General features: G+C 47.7%; 1 protein-coding gene across 1 annotated transcript in view; it reads right to left on the bottom strand.

Annotated features, from left to right (window-relative positions):
• The window catches only part of C10H1orf50 (chromosome 10 C1orf50 homolog), an 85,166-nt gene extending 63,022 nt beyond the window's left edge, over positions 1–22,144 (bottom strand). The window contains exon 1 of the mRNA XM_063942955.1: positions 21,921–22,144. Coding sequence (XP_063799025.1) covers positions 21,921–21,954 — 34 coding nt within the window. The 5' untranslated portion in view covers positions 21,955–22,144. The remainder of the gene's footprint in view (positions 1–21,920) is intronic.
• Positions 22,145–23,352: the final 1,208 nt, after the last annotated feature.

The raw sequence follows: 23,352 nt of genomic DNA, 5'->3' as shown, positions 1-23,352 counted from the left end.
CTGGGACTCCGTAAGGACCATGGGGAATAGACAGGCTCCGCAGGAGATAGGGCACTTTAAGAAAGCTTTGGACTCTGGGTGTGCACTGGCTCCTCCCTCTATGCCCCTCCTCCAGACCTCAGTTAGGGAAATTGTGCCCAGAGGAGATGGACAGTACGAGGAAGGATTTTTGTAAATCTAAGGGCGAGATCCATACCAGCCACACCATATAACTTGTGATAAACTTACCCAGTTAACAGTATGAACAACAACATAGCCACGGTTCAACCGAAAAACTATAACATAACCCTTATGCAAGCAATAACTATATACAAGTCCAGAAAAAGTCAGCACTTGGGACGGGCGCCCAGCATCCTCTACGGACTACGAGAAATAGATTTACCGGTAAGTAAAATCTTATTTTCTCTAACGTCCTTGAGAATGCTGGGACTCCGTAAAGACCATGGGGATTATACCTAAGCTCCCAAATGGGCGGGAGAGTGCGGATGACTCTGCAGCACCGATTGAGCAAACAGGAGGTCCTCCTCAGCCAGGGTATCAAACTTATAGAACTTTGCAAAGGTGTTTGCCCCCGACCAAGTAGCTGCTCGGCACAACTGTAATGGCGAGACCCCTCGGGCAGCCGCCGAAGAAGAGCCCACTTTCCTAGTGGAGTGGGCCTTATCCAATTTCGGTAACGGCAATCCTGCCGTAGAATGCGCCTGCTGAATCGTGTTACAGATCCAGCGAGCAATAGTCTGCTTTGAAGCAGGAGCGCCAACCTTGTTGGCTGCATACAGAACGAACAAAGCTTCAGTCTTCCTGATTCTAGCCGTTCTGGTCACATAAAGATGAGACCACTTTTGGCAGAAAGTGAGGGCGAGTCCTCAACTCTGCCCTATCCACGTGAAAAACCAAGTATGGGCTTTTATGTGATAAAGCCGCCAATTCGGAAACACGTCTTGCCGAAGCTAACGCCAACAACATGACCACTTTCCACGTGAGGTATTTCAACTCCACAGTTTTCAGTGTTTCAAACCAAGGTGACTTGAGGAAACGCAACACCACGTTAAGATCCCAAGGCGCCACCGGAGGCACAAACGGAGGCTGAATATGCAGCACCCCCTTCACAAAGGTCTGTACTTCAGGAATAGAGGCCAATTCTCTTTGAAAGAAAATGGATAAGGCCGAAATCTGGACCTTTATGGACCCTAATTTTAGGCCCAAAGTCACTCCTGTTTGAAGGAAGTGAAGTAGACGGCCCAAATGGAACTCCTCCGTAGGAGCAGCTCTGGCCTCACACCAAGAAACATATTTCCGCCATATACGGTGATAATGTTTTAACGTCACGTCTTTCCTAGCCTTGATCAGGGTAGGAATGACTTCCTCCGGATTCCCTTTTTCCGCTAGGATCCGGCGTTCAACCGCCATGCCGTCAAACGCAGCCGCGGTAAGTCTTGGAACAGACAGGGCACCTGCCGCAGTAGGTCCTGCCTTAGAGGAAGAGGCCACGGATCCCCTGCGAGCTACTCTTACAGCTCCGGATACCAAGTCCTCCGTGGCCAATCCGGAACAATGAGTATTGTTCTGACCCTGCTTGTTCGTATTATTCTCAACACCATGAGTATGAGAGGAAGAGGAGGAAACACATAGACCGATCTGAACACCCAAGGTGTCACCAGAGCGTCTAACGCTACCGCCTGAGGGTCCCTTGACCTGGCGCAATACCGCTTTAGCTTTTTGTTGAGACGGGATGCCATCATGTCGATTTGAGGCAGTCCCCAACAATCCGTGATCTGTGCGAAGACTTCTTGATGAAGTCCCCACTCTCCCGGATGCAGGTCGTGCCTGCTGAGGAAGTCCGCCTCCCAGGTGTCCACCCCCGGGATGAACACCGCTGATATCGCGCTTACATGGCCTTCCGCCCAGCGTAGAATCCTGGTCGCTTCTACCATGGCCATTCTGCTCCTTGTTCCGCCTTGGCGGTTAATATGAGCCACTGCCGTGACATTGTCTGACTGAATCAGAACCGGTTTTCTCCGAAGCAATTCCTCCGCTTGACGCAGGGCGTTGTATATGGCCCTCAACTCCAGGACGTTGATGTGGAGACAAGACTCTAGGCTTGACCAGAGACCTTGGAAATTTCTTCCCAGTGTCACTGCTCCCCAGCCTCGGAGGCTTGCGTCCGTGGTCACCAGGACCCAGTCCTGAATGCCGAACCTGCGACCTTCTAGTAGGTGAGCACTGTTCAGCCACCACAGGAGAGATACCCTGGTCCTGGGAGACAGGGTGATCCTTTGATGCATTTGTAAATGGGACCCGGACCACTTGTCCAAGAGGTCCCATTGAAAAGTCCTCGCATGGAACCTGCCGAAAGGGATGGCCTCGTAGGAAGCCACCATCTTCCCCAGGACCCGCGTGCACTGATGCACTGAAACCTTTTTCGGTTTTAATAGGTTCCTGACCATGGCTATGAGTTCCTGAACCTTTTCGATCTGAAGAAAAACCTTTTTCTGGTCTGTGTCTAGAATCAGCCCCAAAAAGGTCAGACGCGTTGTAGGGACTAGCTGTGACTTCAGTATATTGAGAATCCAGCCGTGTATCTGCAACGTCTTCATGGACAGACACACGCTGTCCAGCAACCTCTCCCGAGATCTCGCCTTTATGAGGAGATCGTCCAAGTATGGAATAATTGTGACCCCCTGCCTGCGCAGGAGCACCATCATTTCCGCCATTACCTTGGTGAAAATTCTCGGGGCCGTGGAAAGCCCAAGCGGCAACGTCTGAAATTGGCAGTGACAGTCCTGCACTGCAAATCTCAGGAACGCCTGATGCGGGGGGGAATATCGGAACATGAAGGTAAGCATCCTTTATGTCCAGGGACACCATCCAATCCCCCCCCCCCCCTCCAGGCTGGCGATGACCGCCCTGAGTGATTCCATTTTGAACTTGAACCTCTTCAAGTACAGGTTCAGAGATTTCAGGTTTAAAATGGGTCTGACCGAACCGTCCGGTTTCGGGGACCACAAACAGGGTTGAGTAATATCCCTCTCCTTGCTGGAGATGAGGAACTGTGACAATCACCTGTTGAATACACAATTTTTGGATTGCTGCCAACACTAGCTCCCTCTCTGACGGGGAAGCCGGCAGAGCCGATTTGAAAAATCGGCGAGGAGGCAAGTCTTCGAATTCAAGCCTGTATCCCTGAGAAACAATCTCTATAGCCCAGGGATCCACCTGTGAGAGAACCCAGACCTGGCTGAAAAACCGAAGATGAGCCCCCACCAGATCTGCCTCTCAGGAAGCCCCAGCGTCATGCGGTGGACTTTGCAGACGCAGGGGAGGACTACTGCTCTTGGGAACTAGCTGTGTGCAGCTTTTTTTCCCCTGCCTTTCCCTCTAGCAACAAAGGATGATCCCCGTACCTTCTTGTTTTTATTGGAACGAAAGGACTGCATTTGATAATGAGGTGCCTTTTTTGTATGCTGCGGGGTGACATAAGGTAAGAAATTTGACTTACCAGCCGTAGCAACAAGATCCGTGAGGCTGTCTCCAAACAACTCCACCCCTTTCTAAGGCAAGGACTCCATATGCCGCTTTGAATCGGCATCTCCCGTCCACTGTCGGGTCCACAAGAGCCGCCTAGCAGAAACAGACATAGCATTTATTCTGGAGCTTAATAAACAAATGTCTCTCTGAGCATCCCTCATATACAACGTGAAAAATTATAAACACATACAGCTAGAAATAGATCTCAAACTGTATATATATCTGGCGCTGAAATACAATATATGGTGATAATTTACCAGATGGTAATCAATAAAAATCGTGACCTAATGGGCTGCTGAGCAAAACAGCTGGTTAGGCTGAACAACTAATTGAAGCACAAAAAAAGGGAAAAAATGCTCTGCGCACCAAAAATCACTTAGAATTAATTAATTGATTAATTAAGTGCAGTCTAGCAAGTAGAATGATTGACTCAATGATGCTTGACCTTTTTTAAATAAAAAATATTTTATCAAACAATAAATGACACAAAACAAAATATATAGAACAAACAATACACATTTTATATATATATATATATATATATATATATATATATATATATATATATATATATATATATATATATATATATATATATATATATATATAGCAGTTTAAAAACCAGATGTTTTCACCTCTTGTATATATAAACAGAAACACTGTATTAGGCTTTATAAACGTGCTGTTTAAACAGCATACAATGTATCTAAAATGCAGATCAGATATCTTAAGTAAAAGAAGCTCTCTACAGAGAACAACAATTGATTCTGACACTGGCGTCCCAGTGTGGAATCATATATAATGTCCACAGATGGCTCCACAATATGAAATTATTAAAAGCAAAGCAAACGGTAATAATTACCCCCGTGCTGATACCTGAGATGTAATGCAGAGTCCTGTATGCATTTGCACGGGGAAGATGTAAAGATTTGTGATTGCTGCCACAATATTAATTAAAGGACAGACTTGCTGGAATACTAATTCTCCGTTGTGAAAAGCCGTCAGTTGACAATCAGATGATGAGATATAGGGAGTTTCCCAGCGAGGGACGTGATCCGTATAGCTAGCAGTAACAGCATGAAACGGCAGCTGATGGCTGGCGCCGCAATGGTCTCACAGCGGAGATCCGTCTGTGTCCAGCTGATCGCTGCAGGACTCTGATGCAGGAACGCCGTTAGCAACTGAACTCCCTTTAACCTCACTGCGGAGGTAGGATCTTGTAGGTCACTTGGCTTAGATGTAAGCAAAACCGGAGTATCGGAGCCGAGATGATAGGAGCCAGTCTGTGGAGTAACAGATATCCACTGCACTGAACTTGTAAAAAGGGGCATCTTTGATATGCTCTATGGTCATATGAATGGCATTCCCTATCTAAGGTGTCAATTTCCGTAGATAAGGAATCTGCCCATGCCACAACCGCACTACAAACCCAGGCCGACGCCATAGCCGGTCGAGCAATAGTACCGGAATGATTGTAAATGTGCTTTAAGGTAATTTCCTGCCTGCGATCAGCACGTTCCTTGAGGGAAGCCGTATCCCGAGAAGGCAGTGCCACCTTTTTGGACAAATGTGTCAGCGCCTTGTCAACTTTTGGCGAAGATTCCCAGCGTATCCTATCAGTTTGTGGAAAAGGATACGCCATGAGAATCCTTTTGGGAACTTGTGGTCTCCTATCCGGAGATTCCCAAGCCTTTTCGCACAAGTCACTTAATTCAAATGAGGATGGAAAAGTGACTTCAGGCTTTTTCCCTTTATACATGTGTACCCTCGTGTCAGGGACAGGGGGTTCCTCAGTAATATGCAAAACCTCTTTAATGGCAATAATCATGTACCGTATACCCTTTGCCACCTTCGGCTGTAATTTTGCATCTTCATAGTCGACACTAGAGTCAGTATCTGTGTCGGTATCTGTGTCATCGATCTGGGATATGGTGCGCTTCTGAGACCCCGAAGGACCTGGCGCCCCAGGGACAGGCATGGACTGGCTACCTGACTGATCCCTAGCTTCTGCCTTGTCTAACCTTTTATGCAATAGATTGACATTTGCATTCAAGACATTCAGCATATCCACCCATTCCAGTGTCTGCGTTGCCGACGGCGACCTGACATTCAAGCACTCCCCCTCCACATTAAGCGAGCCTTCCTCGTCAAACATGTTGACACACGCGTACCGACACACTTACAACACACAGGGAACCCCTTTCCTGAAGACAGTATCGCCGTCAAGGCCCTTTGGAGAGACAGAGAGAGAGTATGCCAGCACACACCCCAGCGCAATGACCCTGGAGACCAACACAAAATGTTTTTCCCCAGCAGCGCTGTATAATATGTAAACCGCCAATCATGTGCCCCCCCCCCCCCTTCTTTTAAGCACCCTTTCACCGTGTGTAAGCAGGGGAGAGTCCGGGGAGCTTCCGCTCAGCAGTGCTGTGGAGAGAAAATGGCGCTGGTGAGTGCTGAGGGAGAAGCCCCGCCCCCTCGGCGGTGGGCTTCTGTCCCGCTCAAACTTAGTAAAATATGGCGGGGGCTCTTTTATATATATGTACAGAGCCCACCTGTACATGTATATAGTCTTTTTGCCATGCAGAGGTTTATATTGCTGCCCAGGGCGCCCCCCCCCTGCGCCCTGCACCCTTACAGTGACCGGAGTATGTGAGGTGTATGGGAGCAATGACGCACAGCTGCAGTGCTGTGCGTTACCTCAGTGAAGCTGAAGGCTTCTGCTGCCTGACTTCTGTCTTCTGTACTTCTAGCTCTGTGAGGAGAACGCGGCGCGGCTCCGGGGGTGGACGCCCGGTAAGAACCTGCGTTCACCCCCTCTGGAGCTAATGGTGTCCAGTAGCCGAGGAAGCAGAGCCTATCTTTGACAAGAAGGTCTGCTCCTCTCCTCAGTCCCTCGATGCAGGGAGCCTGTTGCCAGCAGTGCTCCCTGTGAAAAAGTAGTAAAAGGTAGAAAAAAATCCAAACAAAAATGCTTCTAGGCAGAGAACTCTGGAGAGCTCTCTGCAGTGCACCCATCTTGCTCTGGGCACAGTGTAAAACTGAGGTCTGGAGGAGGGGCATAGAGGGAGGAGCCAGTGCACACCCAGAGTCCAAAGCTTTCTTAAAGTGCCCTATCTCCTGCGGAGCCCGTCTATTCCCCATGGTCCTTACGGAGTCCCAGCATCCTCAAGGACGTTAGAGAAATAGGATTTTAATTACCTACCGGTAAATCCTTTTCTCGTAGTCCGTAGGGGATACTGGGGTCCACATTAGTATCATGGGGTATAGACGGGTCCACTAGGAGCCTTGGGCACTTTAAGAAATCAGTAGTCTGAACTGGCTCCTCCCTCTATGCCCCTCCTACCAGACTCAGTCTAAAAACTGTGCCCGAGGAGACGGACATACCGTGAGAGAAGGATTGGTAAGGATAGTGGTGAGATTCCGAACCAGCACACACAACAAGAGGAAAGCCATGCTAACCAAACATGAAACAGGAACAGCAAGAGCTGAACCAACATTACTTTACCAAGTAACAGTGCAGAAACGAAGCACCAGGCGGGCGCCCAGTATCCTCTATGGACTACGAGAAAAGGATTTACCGGTAAGTAATTAAAATCCTATTTTCTCTTACACCCTAGAGGATGCTGGGGTCCACATTAGTACCATGGGGATGTACCAAAGCTCCCAAACCAGGTGGGAGAGTGCTGATGGTCCTTCAGAACTGATTGACCAAACTGAAGGTCCTCAGAAGCCACAGTATCGAACTTGTAGAACAAACGTGTTCGAACCAGAACAAGTAGCTGCTCGGCAGAGCTGTAAGGCCGAGACATCCCGGGCAGCCGCCCAGGAAGAACCCACCAACCTAGTAGAGTGGGCCTGTACAGATCTTGGAACCAGCAAACCTGCCGTAGAGTAAGCATGATGGAGAGTAAGCTTGATCCAGCAAGCAATAGATTGCTTGAAAGCAGGACACCCAATTTTATTGGGATCATAGAGTACAAACAGTGAGTCCGATTTTCTGTGACGAGCTGTCTGTTTGACATAGATTTTCAAAGCCCGCACAACATCCAGGGACTTTGAAGTGGAAGAGGTGACAGTAAGCACCGGAAACCACAATAGGCTGGTTGATATGAAACGCAGACACCACCTTTGGAAGAAACTGCTGACGAGTTCTGAGTTCAGCTCTATCTTCATGAAAAATTTAAATAGGGGCTCGTGAGACAACGCCCCCAATTCCGACACACGTATTGCTGAAGCCAAGGCCAGCAATGTAACAGTCTTCCACGTAAGAAACTTCACTCCTACCTCCTGTAAAGGCTCAAACCATTCAGATTGTAGAAACTGCAAACACCACGTTGAGATCCCAAGGTGCCATGGGAGGCACAAAGGGCGGCCGGATGTGCAGAACCCCTTTCAAGAACGTCTGAACCTCAGGGAGGGACGCCAACTGTCTTTGGAAGAAAATGGACAAGGCCAAGATCTGGACCTTTAAAGGAACCCTGGCGCAGGCCCACATCCATTCCTGACTGCAGAGAAAGCAGAAAATGACCCAGCTGAAATTCCACCATAAGGAATTTCCTGTTTTCACACCAAGACACATACAGTGGGGATTGAAAGTTTGGGCACCCCAGGAAAAACTTCATTTTAATGTGCAAAAAGAAGCCAAGGAAAGATGGAAAAATCTCCAAAAGGCATCAAATTACAGATTAGACATTCTTATAACATGTCAAAAAAAGTTTGATTTTATTTTCATCATTTACACTTTCAATAGAACAAAAAACAAAAAAATGGCGTCTGCAAAAGTTTGGGCACCCTGCAGAGTTAATACCTTGTACTGCCCCAGGGGCGTTTTAAGAGAGGAGGAGGCCCGTGTTCAGCCTCATCCGTTCGGGCCCCCTCATCTCTGCCCGGAGCGCTGTAGAGTCTGAGCACTAGAGGGCTCAGACTCTACTGCGCATGTGCAGATCTCCGGGAAAATAGCGCGGCGGCCATTTCCCCTGAGATTTCTCTACTGCGCATGTGCAGAACTCCATGAAAATGGCCGCTGAGCCATTTTCACTGTGTTCTAACAGCGCTGCGGATGCCGGCGCTGGACTCCGGAGGGGTCAGTATTTTAAAAATGGGTGCAGTGTGTGCGGTGGGGGCCCCCTCTGGACTCAGGGGCCCGTGTGCACCGCACACACTGCACCCATTATAGAAACACCAGTGTACTGCCCCCTTTGGACAGCTGAGACCTGGCAGTGTCATGGATTGTTCTCAATCATCGTCTGGAAAGACCAGGTGATGTCAATCTCAAAGGTTTTAAAAGCTCAGACTCATCTGACCTTGCTCCAACAATAAGCACCATGGGTTCCTCTAAGCAGTTGTGTAGAACACTGAAACTGAGAATAGTTGACGCTCACAAAGCAGGAGAAGGCTATAAGAAGATAGCAAAGCGTTATCAGATGCCCATGTCCTCTGTTCAGAATGTAATTAAGAAATGGCAGTCATCAGGAACAGTGGAAGTTAAAGCAAGATCTGGAAGACCAAGAAAAATATCAGACAGAACAGCTCGCAGGATTGTGAGAAAAGCAAGTCAAAATCCACGTTTGACTGCACGATCCCTCTAGGAAGATCTGGCAGACACTGTAGTTGTGGTACACTATTCCACTATAAAGAGATACTTGTACAAATATGGTCTACATGGAAGAGTCATCAGAAGAAAACTTCTTCTACGTCCTCACCACAAAAATCAGCATTTGAAGTTTGCAAATGAACATATAGACAAGCCTGATGCATTTCGGAATAAAGTTCTGTGGACCGATGAGGTTAAAATAGAACTTTTTGGCCGGAATGAGCAAAGGTACATTTGGAGAAGGGCACAGAATTTAATGAAAAGAACCTCTGTCCAACTGTTAAGCATCGGGGTGGATCAATCATGCTTTGGGGTTGTATTGCAGCCAGTGGCACAGGGAACATTTCACGAGTAGAAAGAAAAATGGATTCAATAAGATTCCAGCAAATTTTGGACGCTAACTTGATGCCATCTGTGAAAAAGCTGAAGTTAAAGAGAGGCTGGCTTCTACAAATGGATAATGATCCTAAACACACCTCAAAATCCACGGTGGATTACATCAAGAGGCGTAAACTGAAGGTTTTGCCGTGGCCTTCACAATCTCCTGACCTCAACATAATTGAAAATCTATGGATAGACCTTAAAATAGCAGTGCGTCACAGACAGCCCAGGAATCTTAAAGAACTGGAACACTTTTGTAAGGAGGAATGGGCGAAGATACCTCAAACAAGAACTGAAAGACTCTTGGCTGGCTACAAAAAGCGTTTACAAGCTGTGATACTTGCCAAAGGGGGCAGTACAAGGTATTAACTCTGCAGGGTGCCCAAACTTTTGCAGACGCCATTTTTTGTTTTTTGTTCTATTGAAAGTATAAATGATGAAAATAAAATCAAACTTTTTTTGACATGTTACAAGAATGTCTAATCTGTAATTTGATGCCTTTTGGAGATTTTTCCATCTTTCCTTGGCTTCTTTTTGCACATTAAAATGTATTTTTTCCTGGGGTGCCCAAACTTTCAATCCCCACTGTACGTCCTCCAAATCCGGTGGTAATGTTTAGACGTTACCCCTTTTCTGGCTTGGATCAGGGTAGGAATTACCCTGTCCGAAATGCCTTCCCGGGCTAAAATTTGACGCTCAACCGCCATGCAATCAAACGTAGCCGCGGTAAGTCTTGATAGACGAACAGCCCCTGTTGCAGAAGATCCTCTCGAAGAAGTAGAGGCCACGGATCCTCCAGCAGTATGTCCAGGAGATCTGCGTATAAAGTCCTTCTTGGCCAATCCGGAGCAATGAGAATTGCTTGAACCTTTTCTCTTTTTTATTCTTTTGAGAATTCTTGGGATCAGTGGAAGTGGTGGAAACACATACACCATCTGGTAAACCCATTGAGTCACCAGAGCATCCACCACAACTGCCTGTGGGTCTCTCGACCTGGAACAATACCGACTGAGTTTCTTGTTGAGCAGAGAGGCCATCATGTCAATTTGTGGAATTCCACACCTCCGGGTGAAGGCCCCACTCTCCTGGGTGAAGGTCAAGTCTGCTGAGGAAGTCTGCTTCCCAGTTGTCTACTCCCAGAATGAAGACCGCTGATAACGCCACAGCGTGTCTTTCTGCCCAGACGAGAATTAGTGTTACCTCTGACATTGCTGCTCTGCTCTTCGTTCCGCCCTGTCGGTTTATGTACGTTACTGCCGTACTGTCCGACTGAACCTGTATTGCCTAATCTTGAAGATGGGCTGCCTGCAGAAGTGCGTTGTATATGGCCCTTAGATCCAGAATGTTGATTGGAAGAATGGTTTCCTGATTTGACCATTTTCCTTGGAAGTGTGCCACCTGGGTGACTGCTCCCCAACCTCTGAGGCTTGCGTCTGTGGTTAGCAGAATCCAATTTTGAAACCCGAACCTTCGGCCCTCGGTCAGGGGAGAAGTCTGGAGCCACTACAGAAAATAAATCCTGGCTTTTGGCGACAGACTAATCCTCTGGTGCATGTGTAAATGCGATCCGAACCATTTGTCCAACAGGTCCAGCTGGAAGGGTCTTGCGTGAAACCTTCCGTACTGCAGTGCCTCGTAAGCGGCTACCATCTTTCCCAGAAGGCGAACGCAGAGATGCACCGATTTCCTGGTTTGTTTTAGAACATCCCGCACCATTGACTGGATCACCACTGCCTTTTCCAATGGAAGGAACACCTTCTGTACCTCCGTATCCAGTATCATCCCCAGGAACAGACGCCTCCGAGTTGGTTCCAGTTGAGATTTTGGTAGGTTCATAAACCACCCGTGATCCCTGAGTAGTCGAGTTGAGAGGGCAATGTTGTCCAATAACAACTTCCTGGATAGCGCTTTTATCAGCAGATCATCCAGGTACGGAATAATGTTCACTCCCCGTTTGCGGAGGAGAAACATCATCTCTGCCATTACCTTGGTGAACACCCTCGGAGCCGTGAAGAGGCCAAAGGGCAGAGCCTGGAACTGGCAGTGACAGTCCTGTAAGGCAAACCTAAGAAGCCAGATGAGGCGGCCAGATTGGGATATGAAGGTATGCATCCTTGATATCCAGAGGCACCAAGAATTCCCCATCCTCCAGACTCGAGATCACTGCTCTCAGAGACTCCATCTTGAATTTGAACACCCGTAAGTACGGGTTTAACGACTTGAGGTTTAAAATGGGTCTCACCGAACCGTCCGGTTTTGGCACCACAAATAGGTTGGAATAATAACCCCTGGTCCGTAGCGGGGGTGGAACTGGAACAATGACCTGAGTCTATACCAGTTTTTGAATTGCATCCTGTAGATTTATACTTGCCTCCTGAGAAGCTGGTAAGCCTGACTTGAAGAATCCGTGAGGTGGGAGTTCCTGAAACTCCAGTCTGTAGCCCTGGGCGATGATCTCTTTGACCCAGGGATCCTGGCATGACGTTGGCCATATGTGACTGAAATCTCTTAATCTGGCTCCCACCTGCCTGTCTCCCAGGTTAGTACAGGTCTTACAACGCGTCTAATTGACGAAACGCGTTGGAACACCTGTACTTACCTCATATCCAGATAAGGAAAAACCTTTTACTTGATCTTATTGTAGTTTTAAATATCCATATTTTAAGTGTTTTAGTTCAGCTGTGATTGTATTGTTGTCCCATTTTTATATGTCTCATTTTTTATGGTAATAAATTGTTTTTATTATATTACGTATTGGCAATTTTACCTCACTGAATGACACCGGTGGTCGCTATATATCCCTCATCCCCCCCCTCCTTTATTTCACATTTATCCAGGGAATTACCACCCCTGTTTTTATTGAGAGACCCAGCTGACGCCCTACTAGCAGCACAGGGGAGTGTCTTACTATCTTGCCATTTTAACACAACATATCTGATTTATATCAGATGTGGCGCAGTAATAATCCTTTTCTTGATTTTATATATGATATATAGATATATATAGATATATATATATATATATATATATATATATATATATATATATATATAGATATATAGAGAGAGAGAGAGAGAGAGAGAGAGAGAGAGAGAGAGAGAGAGAGAGAGAGAGAGAGAGAGAAACACTCTGCTCAAAAAAATGAAGGGAACACTTAAACAACACAATGTAACTCCAAGTCAATCACACTTCTGTGAAATCAAACTGTCCACTTAGGAAGCAACACTGATTGACAATTTCACATGCTGTTGTGCAAATGGAATAGACAACAGGTGGAAATTAGAGGCAATTCGCAAGACACCCCCAATAAAGGAGTTCTGCAGGTGGTGACCACAGACCACTTCTCAGCTCCTATGCTTTCTGGCTGATGTTTTGGTCACTTTTGAAAGCTGGCGGTGCTTTCACTTTAGTGGTAGCATGAGACGGAGTCTACAACCCACACAAGTGGCTCAGGTAGTGCAGCTCATCCAGGATGGCACATCAATGCGAGCTGTGGCAAGAAGGTTTGCTGTGTCTGTCAGCGTAGTGTCCAGAGCATGGAGGCGCTACCAGGAGACAGGCCAGTACATCAGGAGACATGGAGGAGGCCGTAGGAGGGCAACAACCCAGCAGCAGGACCGCTACCTCCGCCTTTGTGCAAGGAGGAACAGGAGCACTGCCAGAGCCCTGCAAAATAACCTCCAGCAAGCCATAAATGTGCATGTGTCTACTCAAACGATCAGAAACAGACTCCATGAGGGTGGTATGAGGGCCCGACGTCCACAGGTGGGGGTTGTGCTTACAGCCCAACACCGTGCACGACGTTTGGCATTTGCCAGAGAACACCAAGATTGGCAAATTCGCCACTGGTGCCCTGTGCTCTTCAGTGAGAACCTGCTTTCATCTGTGAGCACATGTGACAGAGTCTGGAGACGCCAAGGAGAACGTTCTGCTGCCTGCAACATCCTCCAGCATGACCGGTTTGGCAGTGGGTCAGTAATGGTGTGGGGTGGCATTTCTTTAAGGGGTCGCACAGCCCTCCATGTGCTCGCCAGAGGTAGCCTGACTGCCATTAGGTACCGAGATGAGATCCTCAGACCCCTTGTGAGACCATATGCTGGTGCAGTTGGCCCTGGATTGTCACAACTGAGGGTTTAAGCTGACGGGAGGAAGCCTCAGTTGTAGGGGCTGGAATGAAGTTAAACTTAGATGGTTTAATCAGACCCCTGGACATGTAAGTGTGGAAGGAAACCCGAAGGTGTGACCATGACAAGCAAGTTAAAAGTCAAATGAAAGTTTATTAAACAGACTCCGTATAATCACAACAGTGTTCACAGTCAGTATTAGCAGTGGCAGATAATACAGTTCCTGGATCACTAAATCATAGAAGGTATAACAGGGCACTGGTAGGTTGCAGAACAGATGTTATAGTCCTTGGGTAGAATAACCTTACCAGGCCAGGCTGTAGTAGTGGAGACAACCGAGGAACACGCCAGTAGGTGTATAAGATGATGCTGGTAACTGGAATGCACTGAAGGAGTCACTGGATGGAACCAGCCAGATGGTGGAGATACGGAGTTAAAACTGAAAGATGCTAGGGTGCGTGGAAACAGATGAAATGAAGAGTGGTTACCGGTGGTAGTGGATACTGCTGGTAAGTAGAAATCCGCTGGGAGAACATCGGCTCTTTAAGGAGGTTGAATTCTGTTGGAAGCAGGTTGCTGGAAACAGATGGGTTAATAGCTGAAAAGCTTGGAAGCTGGAAGCAAACGAAGTAATAGCTGAAAGCTGGAGCAGTCACAGAGGATTGCAGAGTCAGGCTGCACCGCAGGATGGAAAGCAGGTGCGGGTCTCTTTGTGGATGCTGGAGACAGGAGCTGGAACCTGGAGAAACAAACCACAGGAGAGAGAGACTGGAACAAGGTATGACATTCAAAGCACTGACATCTATCTGGCCTAGACACAGGATACTTATACCTGCTGCTATGCAGGCATTGGCTAGGCAATTATGCAGATTCCAGAGATGGTGGATTGGAGGAATTGGAGCATGTGATCAAATCCAACATGGCAGCGCCCATGCTGGAACCTGGAGGGAAAACTGGTTTGTAATGAAATGTGCAAACATAGTGATAATGGCGGCGCCGGCCGCGGAGGACAGGAGACGCCAGACGACAGCTACATGCTGAGACACCTGGAGGGCAGCAGAGGCCGCGGCAGGCATGATACATGATTCTGAGAACCTGCAGCAATAACACAGTAACGGCGGCGGAGGCCGCGGAGGACGGGAGACGCCATGTTGGATTCAAACATGGCGCCGCTGTGGTAGTGTCTCAGAATGACAGGAGGGATGTGCAGAGTGTTGACACAGATGAGATCCGGATTTGGAACGCTGGGCCAGTCTCAGAAGACACCTAAACGGCAGGTAATGGCGTCCAGATACCCGGATCGTGACATGGGTTCCTCCTAATGCAAGACAATGCTAGACCTCAGCTGGAGTGTGTCATCAGTTCCTGTAAGACGAAGGCATTGATGCTATGGACTGGCCCGTCCGTTCCCCAGACCTGAATCCAATTGAGCACATCTGGGACATCATGTCTCACTCCATCCACCAACTGTCCAAGAGTTGGCGGATGCTTTAGTCCAGGTCTGGGAGGAGATCCCTCAGGAGATCATCCGCCACCTCATCAGGAGCATGCCCAGGCGTTGTAGGGAGGTCACACAAGCACGTGGAGGCCACACACACTACTGAGCCTCACTTTGACTTGTTTTAAGGACATTGCATCAAAGTTGGATCAGCCTGTAGTGTGTTTTTCCACTTTAATTTTGAGTGTGACTCCAAATCCAGACCTCCATGGGTTAATAAATTTGATTTCCATTGATAATTTGTGTGTGATTTTGGTGTCAGCACAATCAACTATGTAAAGAACAAAGTACTCAATAAGAATATTTCATTCATTCAGATCTAGGATGTGTTATTTTAGTGTTCCCTTTATTTTTTTGAGGTGTGTGTATATATATATATATATATATATATATATATATATATATATATATATATATAAAAAAAGAATTTACTTACCGATAATTCTATTTCTCGTAGTCCGTAGTGGATGCTGGGAACTCCGTAAGGACCATGGGGAATAGCGGCTCCGCAGGAGACTGGGCACAAAAGTAAAGCTTTAGGACTACCTGGTGTGCACTGGCTCCTCCCCCTATGACCCTCCTCCAAGCCTCAGTTAGGATACTGTGCCCGGACGAGCGTACACAATAAGGAAGGATTTTGAATCCCGGGTAAGACTCATACCAGCCACACCGTACAACCTGTGATCTGAACCCAGTTAACAGCATGATAACAGAGGAGCCTCTGAAAAGATGGCTCACAACAATAATAACCCGATTTTTGTAACAATAACTATGTACAAGTATTGCAGACAATCCGCACTTGGGATGGGCGCCCAGCATCCACTACGGACTACGAGAAATAGAATTATCGGTAAGTAAATTCTTATTTTCTCTGACGTCCTAGTGGATGCTGGGAACTCCGTAAGGACCATGGGGATTATACCAAAGCTCCCAAACGGGCGGGAGAGTGCGGATGACTCTGCAGCACCGAATGAGAGAACTCCAGGTCCTCCTCAGCCAGGGTATCAAAGTTGTAGAATTTAGCAAACATGTTTGCCCCTGACCAAGTAGCTGCTCGGCAAAGTTGTAAAGCCGAGACCCCTCGGGCAGCCGCCCAAGATGAGCCCACCTTCCTTGTGGAATGGGCTTTTACAGATTTTGGCTGTGGCAGGCCTGCCACAGAATGTGCAAGCTGAATTGTACTACAAATCCAACGAGCAATAGTCTGCTTAGAAGCAGGAGCACCCAGCTTGTTGGGTGCATACAGGATAAACAGCGAGTCAGATTTTCTGACTCCAGCCGTCCTGGAAACATATATTTTCAGGGCCCTGACTACGTCCAGCAACTTGGGAGTCCTCCAAGTCCCTAGTAGCCGCAGGTACCACAATAGGCTGGTTCAAGTGAAACGCTGAAACCACCTTAGGGAGAAATTGAGGACGAGTCCTCAATTCTGCCCTGTCCGTATGAAAAATTAGGTAAGGGCTTTTATAGGATAAAGCCGCCAATTCTGAGACACGCCTGGCTGAAGCCAGGGCCAACAGCATTACCACTTTCCATGTGAGATATTTTAAGTCCACAGTGGTGAGTGGTTCAAACCAATGTGATTTTAGGAACCCCAAAACTACATTGAGATCCCAAGGTGCCACTGGAGGCACAAAAGGAGGCAGTATATGCAGTACCCCCTTGACAAACGTCTGAACTTCAGGAACTGAAGCCAGTTCTTTCTGGAAGAAAATCGACAGGGCCGAAATTTGAACCTTAATGGACCCTAATTTTAGGCCCATAGACAGTCCTGTTTGCAGGAAATGCAGGAAATGACCCAGTTGAAATTCCTCTGTAGGGGCCTTCCTGGCCTCGCACCACGCAACATATTTACGCCAAATACGGTGATAATGCTGTACGGTTACATCCTTCCTGGCTTTGATCAGGGTAGGGATGACTTCATCCGGAATGCCTTTTTCCTTCAGGATCCGGCGTTCAACCGCCATGCCGTCAAACGCAGCCGCGGTAAGTCTTGGAACAGACAGGGTCCCTGCTGGAGCAGGTCCTTTCTTAGAGGTAGAGGCCACGGGTCCTCTGTGAGCATCTCTTGAAGTTCCGGGTACCAAGTCCTTCTTGGCCAATCCGGAGCCACGAGTATAGTCCTTACTCCTCTCCTTCTTATGATTCTCAGTACCTTGGGTATGAGAGGCAGAGGAGGGAACACATACACTGACTGGTACACCCACGGTGTTACCAGAGCGTCCACAGCTATTGCCTGAGGGTCCCTTGACCTGGCGCAATACCTGTCTAGTTTTTTGTTGAGGCGGGACGCCATCATGTCCACCTTTGGTTTTTCCCAACGGTTCACAATCATGTGGAAGACTTCTGGGTGAAGTCCCCACTCTCCCGGGTGGAGGTCGTGTCTGCTGAGGAAGTCTGCTTCCCAGTTGTCCACTCCCGGAATGAACACTGCTGACAGTGCTATCACATGATTTTCCGCCCAGCGAAGAATCCTTGCAACTTCTGCCATTGCCCTCCTGCTTCTTGTGCCGCCCTGTCTGTTTACGTGGGCGACTGCCGTGATGTTGTCTGACTGGATCAGCACCGGCTGACCTTGAAGCAGAGGTCTTGCTAGGCATAGAGCATTGTAGATGGCCCTTAGCTCCAGGATATTTATGTGAAGTGATGTCTCCAGGCTTGACCACAAGCCCTGGAAATTTCTTCCCTGTGTGACTGCTCCCCAGCCTCTCAGGCTGGCATCCGTGGTCACCAGGACCCAGTCCTGAATGCCGAATCTGCGGCCCTCTAGAAGATGAGCACTCTGCAACCACCACAGGAGAGACACCCTTGTCCTTGGTGACAAGATTATCCGCTGATGCATCTGAAGATGCGACCCGGACCATTTGTCTAGCAGATCCCACTGGAAGGTTCTTGCGTGGAATCTGCCGAATGGGATTGCTTCGTAAGAAGCCACCATCTTTCCCAGGACCCTTGTGCATTGATGCACTGAGACTTGGCCTGGTTTTAGGAGATTTCTGACTAGTTCGGATAACTCCCTGGCTTTCTCCTCCGGGAGAAACACCTTTTTCTGGACTGTGTCCAGGATCATCCCTAGGAATAGAAGTCGTGTCGTCGGGATCAGCTGCGATTTTGGAATATTGAGAATCCAACCGTGCTGGCGCAGCACTATCTGAGATAGTGCTACCCCGACTTCCAACTGTTCCCTGGATCTTGCCCTTATCAGGAGATCGTCCAAGTAAGGGATAACTAAAACTCCCTTCCTTCGAAGGAGTATCATCATTTCGGCCATTACCTTGGTAAAGACCCGGGGTGCCGTGGACAATCCAAACGGCAGCGTCTGAAACTGATAGTGACAGTTCTGTACCACAAACCTGAGGTACCCTTGGTGAGAAGGGTAAATTGGGACATGTAGGTGAGCATCTTTGATGTCCAGAGACACCATATAGTCCCCTTCTTCCAGGTTTGCAATCACTGCTCTGAGTGACTCCATCTTGAATTTGAACCTTTGTATGTAAGTGTTCAAGGATTTTAGGTTTAAAATTGGTCTCACCGAGCCGTCCGGCTTCGGTACCACAAATAGTGTGGAATAGTACCCCTTTCCCTGTTGTAGGAGGGGTACCTTGATCATCACCTGCTGGGAATACAGCTTGTGAATGGCTTCCAATACTGCCTCCCTGTCTGAGGGAGACGTCGGTAAAGCAGACTTTAGAAAACGGCGAGGGGGGAGACGTCTCGAATTCCAATTTGTACCCCTGAGATACCACCTGAAGGATCCAGGGGTCCACTTGCGAGTGGGCCCACTGCGCACTGAACTTCTTGAGACGGACCCCCACCGTGCCTGAGTCCGCTTGTAAAGCCCCAGCGTCATGCTGAGGACTTTGCGGAGGCGGGAGAGGGCTTTTGTTCCTGGGAACTGGCTGTTTGTTGCAGCCTTTTTCCTCTCCCTCTGCCACGGGGCAGAAATGAGGCGCCTTTTGCCCGCTTGCCCTTATGGGCCAGAAAGGACTGCGCCTGATAATACGGCGTCTTCTTAGGTTGAGAAGCTACCTGGGGTAAAAATGTGGATTTTCCAGCAGTTGCCGTGGCTACCAGGTCTGATAGACCTACCCCAAATAACTCCTCCCCCTTATAAGGCAATACTTCCATGTGCCTTTTAGAATCCGCATCCCCTGACCACTGCCGCGTCCATAAACCTCTTCTTGCAGAAATGGACAGCGCGCTAACTCTTGATGCCAGTCGGCAAATATCCCTCTGTGCATCACGCATATATAGAAATGCATCCTTCAAATGCTCTATATTCAGTAATATACTGTCCCTATCTAGGGTATCAATATTTTCAGTCAGGGAATCCGACCACACCAGGCCCGCACTGCACATCCAGGCTGAGGCGATTGCTGGTCGCAGTATAACACCCGTGTGAGTGTATATACATTTTAGGATATTCTCCAGCTTTCTATCGGCAGGTTCCTTTAGGGCGGCCGTATCAGGAGAGGGTAGTGCTACCTGTTTAGACAAGCGTGTGAGCGCTTTATCCACCCTAGGGGGTGTTTCCCAACGTGCCCTATCCTCTGGCGGGAAAGGGTACGATGCCAATAACCTTTTAGGAATTATCAGTTTTTTTTCGGGGGAAACCCACGCCTCATCACACACTTCATTTAATTCCTCGGATACAGGAAAAACTATAGGCAGTTTTTTCTCACCAAACATAATACCCTTTTTAGTGGTACTTGTATTATCAGAGATATGCAATACATTTTTCATTGCTTCAATCATGTAACGTGTGGCCCTAGTGGAAGTCACGTTTGTCTCCTCATCATCGACACTGGAGTCAGTATCCGTGTCTGTCATTTGAGGTAACGGGCGTTTTAAAGCCCCTGATGGCGTTTGAGACCCCTGGACAGGCACAAGCTGAGTAGCCGGCTGTCTCATGTCGTCAACTGTCTGTCGTAAAGAGCTGACACTGTCACGCAATTCCTTCCATAAGCTCATCCACTCAGGTGTCGACTCCCTAGGGGGTGACAACTCTATAATAGGCAATTGCTCCGCCTCCATCTCATTTTCCTCCTCAAACATGTCGACACAATCGTACCGACACACCGCACACACACAGGGAATGCTCTGATAGAGGACAGGACCCCACTAGCCCCTTGGGGAGACAGAGGGAGAGTATGCCAGCACACACCAGAGCGCTATATATAGACAGGAATACCACTATAAAATGTGCTTTTCCCTTTATAGCTGCTGTTAGTATTAAAACTGCGCCAAATTAGTGCCCCCCTCTCTTTTTTACCCTTTTCTGTAGTGCAGGACTGCAGGGGAGAGTCAGGGAGACGTCCTTCCAGCGGAGCTGTGATGGAAAATGGCGCCCGTGTGCTGAGGAGATAGGCTCCGCCCCCTTCTCGGCGGCCTTTTCTCCCGCTTTTTGGTGAGTTCTGGCAGGGGTTAAAATACATCCATATAGCCCTGGGGGTTATATGTGGTGTATTTATGCCAGCCAAGGTGTTTACATTGCTGCTCAGGGCGCCCCCCCCTAGCGCCCTGCACCCTCAGTGACCGAAGTGTGAAGTGTGCCTGAGTAACAATGGCGCACAGCTGCAGTGCTGTGCGCTACCTTGTTGAAGACAGATGTCTTCTGCCGACGATTTTTCCGGACCTCTTCTTGTTTCTGGCTCTGTAAGGGGGCCGGCGGCGCGGCTCTGGGACCGAGCTCCGAGGCTGGGTCTGTGTTCGGTCCCTCTGGAGCTAATGGTGTCCAGTAGCCTAAGAAGCCCAAGCTGGCTGCAAGCAGGCAGGTTCGCTTCTTCTCCCCTTAGTCCCTCGATGCAGTGAGCCTGTTGCCAGCAGGTCTCACTGAAAATAAAAAACCTAAAACTAAACTTTCACTAAGAAGCTCAGGAGAGCCCCTAGTGTGCACCCTTCTCGGCCGGGCACAAAAATCTAACTGAGGCTTGGAGGAGGGTCATAGGGGGAGGAGCCAGTGCACACCAGGTAGTCCTAAAGCTTTACTTTTGTGCCCAGTCTCCTGCGGAGCCGCTATTCCCCATGGTCCTTACGGAGTTCCCAGCATCCACTAGGACGTCAGAGAAATTTATATATATATATATATATATATATATATATACATATACATACACACATACATACATACATACATACATACACACTACTCAGAATGTCTAGAAAGTAGAAGATATATCAGATAGGGAATGTATTACAAGCTCCTCCAGAAATCAGAGTTCTGTAAACTAATTCCAACTATTTCGAGTAATAAAGAACCTGTTCTGTGCACAGACAGTGCTTCCACTGCTGTACATTAACACTGCAGTATAAAATATACATCAAATAGATTTACAATAGACAAAATTCCAGCCCATTCTACCTATACAATGATTATACCTGTATTGCAAACTCCAAAGGTTATACAGTATGTGCTATGCTTTACAGCCCCTATAGGTTACATAACCGTACATGCATATGTTATTTAACATGTACATCATAAGCTAAATTCAAGGAAATACACAGTAACTGTTTCACGCTACACACTCATTAATGTTCCATTTAGCTAATATTTCGTTATAGATTATAAACTGTTAGCTCTAGTCATCGTCCGTGAAGTTTATATCTATTGGAAGAAATAGGATCAGGTCTACACGAGCATACAGCAGATTGCAGTAGTACAGTCTAACAGTAACAGATGGGGAGAAAGTCTAGAAGTCTCTAATCAGTAATTATAACGTTAAAGAATCCAGGTTGTGTAAGGATACAAATTAATATACACCCAACTAACACACTGAGATTCTGAATACTTTACCAGTTGTGATGTGTCCTTTCTGTGTGCTGTCCATGTCGCCCTAGCTAGTTCCGTAACCTGAAGCCGGCGATCCGTGCTCTGCTGCTCAGACAGTCTCGTGCTTAGTATGTAATTGAACAGTCGCTGTACAGACTGCTGGGAATGCACGGTAGGCGGGAGCCATCTTTGTTTCGGGCAACCAGTGGTCAAATGTGTATTGATTTACATAATTGGTTACTCCCCGCTCTAATCTGACATTTCTCGGAAACATCGACTGCCCTCTATAATAATATTTGTATTACCATTTTGGCGTGACCTTGACGTCAGCAAATGAGCCACGTCATCACTATATATGTCTCACGTGGTCTGTGGGGCTAATAATAAGCGACAAGTTACGACGTAAACATTACACCTTAAAATCTTAAGTATTATTTCTCTGGGTGCCCCTGAAGATTAGCATTGTGAACCTCGTCTCTGTCAAAACTTCTTTTTATGAAATCTCTACCCCTTCCATCACACCATTTTAGTCCTGGGACTAAAGGGGAAACATAGTGACTATTGGGCATACAGTATATAGAAAGCATTTTCTACTTAGTAATGCAGAAATTATTCTGCATGATATTGAATATTGGTTCTAAGGGCATACCTCCCAACATGACTCTCTCCAGGAGGGACACAATGCTCTGCTTCTGGACTTTTCTCCTAATTTGTGATTGCTGGCACTTGTTTTGAACAGGCTAATAAATATGAATGATGTTTCAGCACAAGTTATGGATAGATTAAGAGGGTAGTCCAAAAGCAGAGCATTCTGTCCCTCCTGGAGAGGGTCATATTGGGAGGTATTATTATTATTTATTACCAGTTATTTATATAGCGCACACATATTCCGCAGCGCTGTACAGAGAATATTTTGCCCATTCACATCAGTCCCTGCCCCAGTGGAGCTTACAATCTATATTCCCTATCACATGTACACACAGGTATGCAAAGGGTTTGGGTGACCGGCGGTCAGCATACCGATGCCAGGACCCCGACCACCGGTCACCTGACTACTACATCCCCTTTTCTCTATCGTCCTAGTGGATGCTGGGGTTCCTGAAAGGACCATGGGGGATAGCGGCTCCGCAGGAGACAGGGCACAAAAGTAAAGCTTTCCGATCAGGTGGTGTGCACTGGCTCCTCCCCCCTATGACCCTCCTCCAGACTCCAGTTAGATTTTTGTGCCCGGCCGAGAAGGGTGCAATTCTAGGTGGCTCTCCTAAAGAGCTGCTTAGAGAAAGTTTAGCTTAGGTTTGTTATTTTACAGTGAGTCCTGCTGGCAACAGGATCACTGCAACGAGGGACAGAGGGGAGAAGAAGTGAACTCACCTGCGTGCAGGATGGATTGGCTTCTTGGCTACTGGACATCAGCTCCAGAGGGACGATCACAGGTACAGCCTGGATGGTCACCGGA

This window comes from Pseudophryne corroboree, chromosome 10, assembly GCF_028390025.1.
Source record: "Pseudophryne corroboree isolate aPseCor3 chromosome 10, aPseCor3.hap2, whole genome shotgun sequence".
Taxonomy (NCBI): domain Eukaryota; kingdom Metazoa; phylum Chordata; class Amphibia; order Anura; family Myobatrachidae; genus Pseudophryne; species Pseudophryne corroboree.
This window is presented reverse-complemented; position numbering and strand designations above follow the sequence as displayed.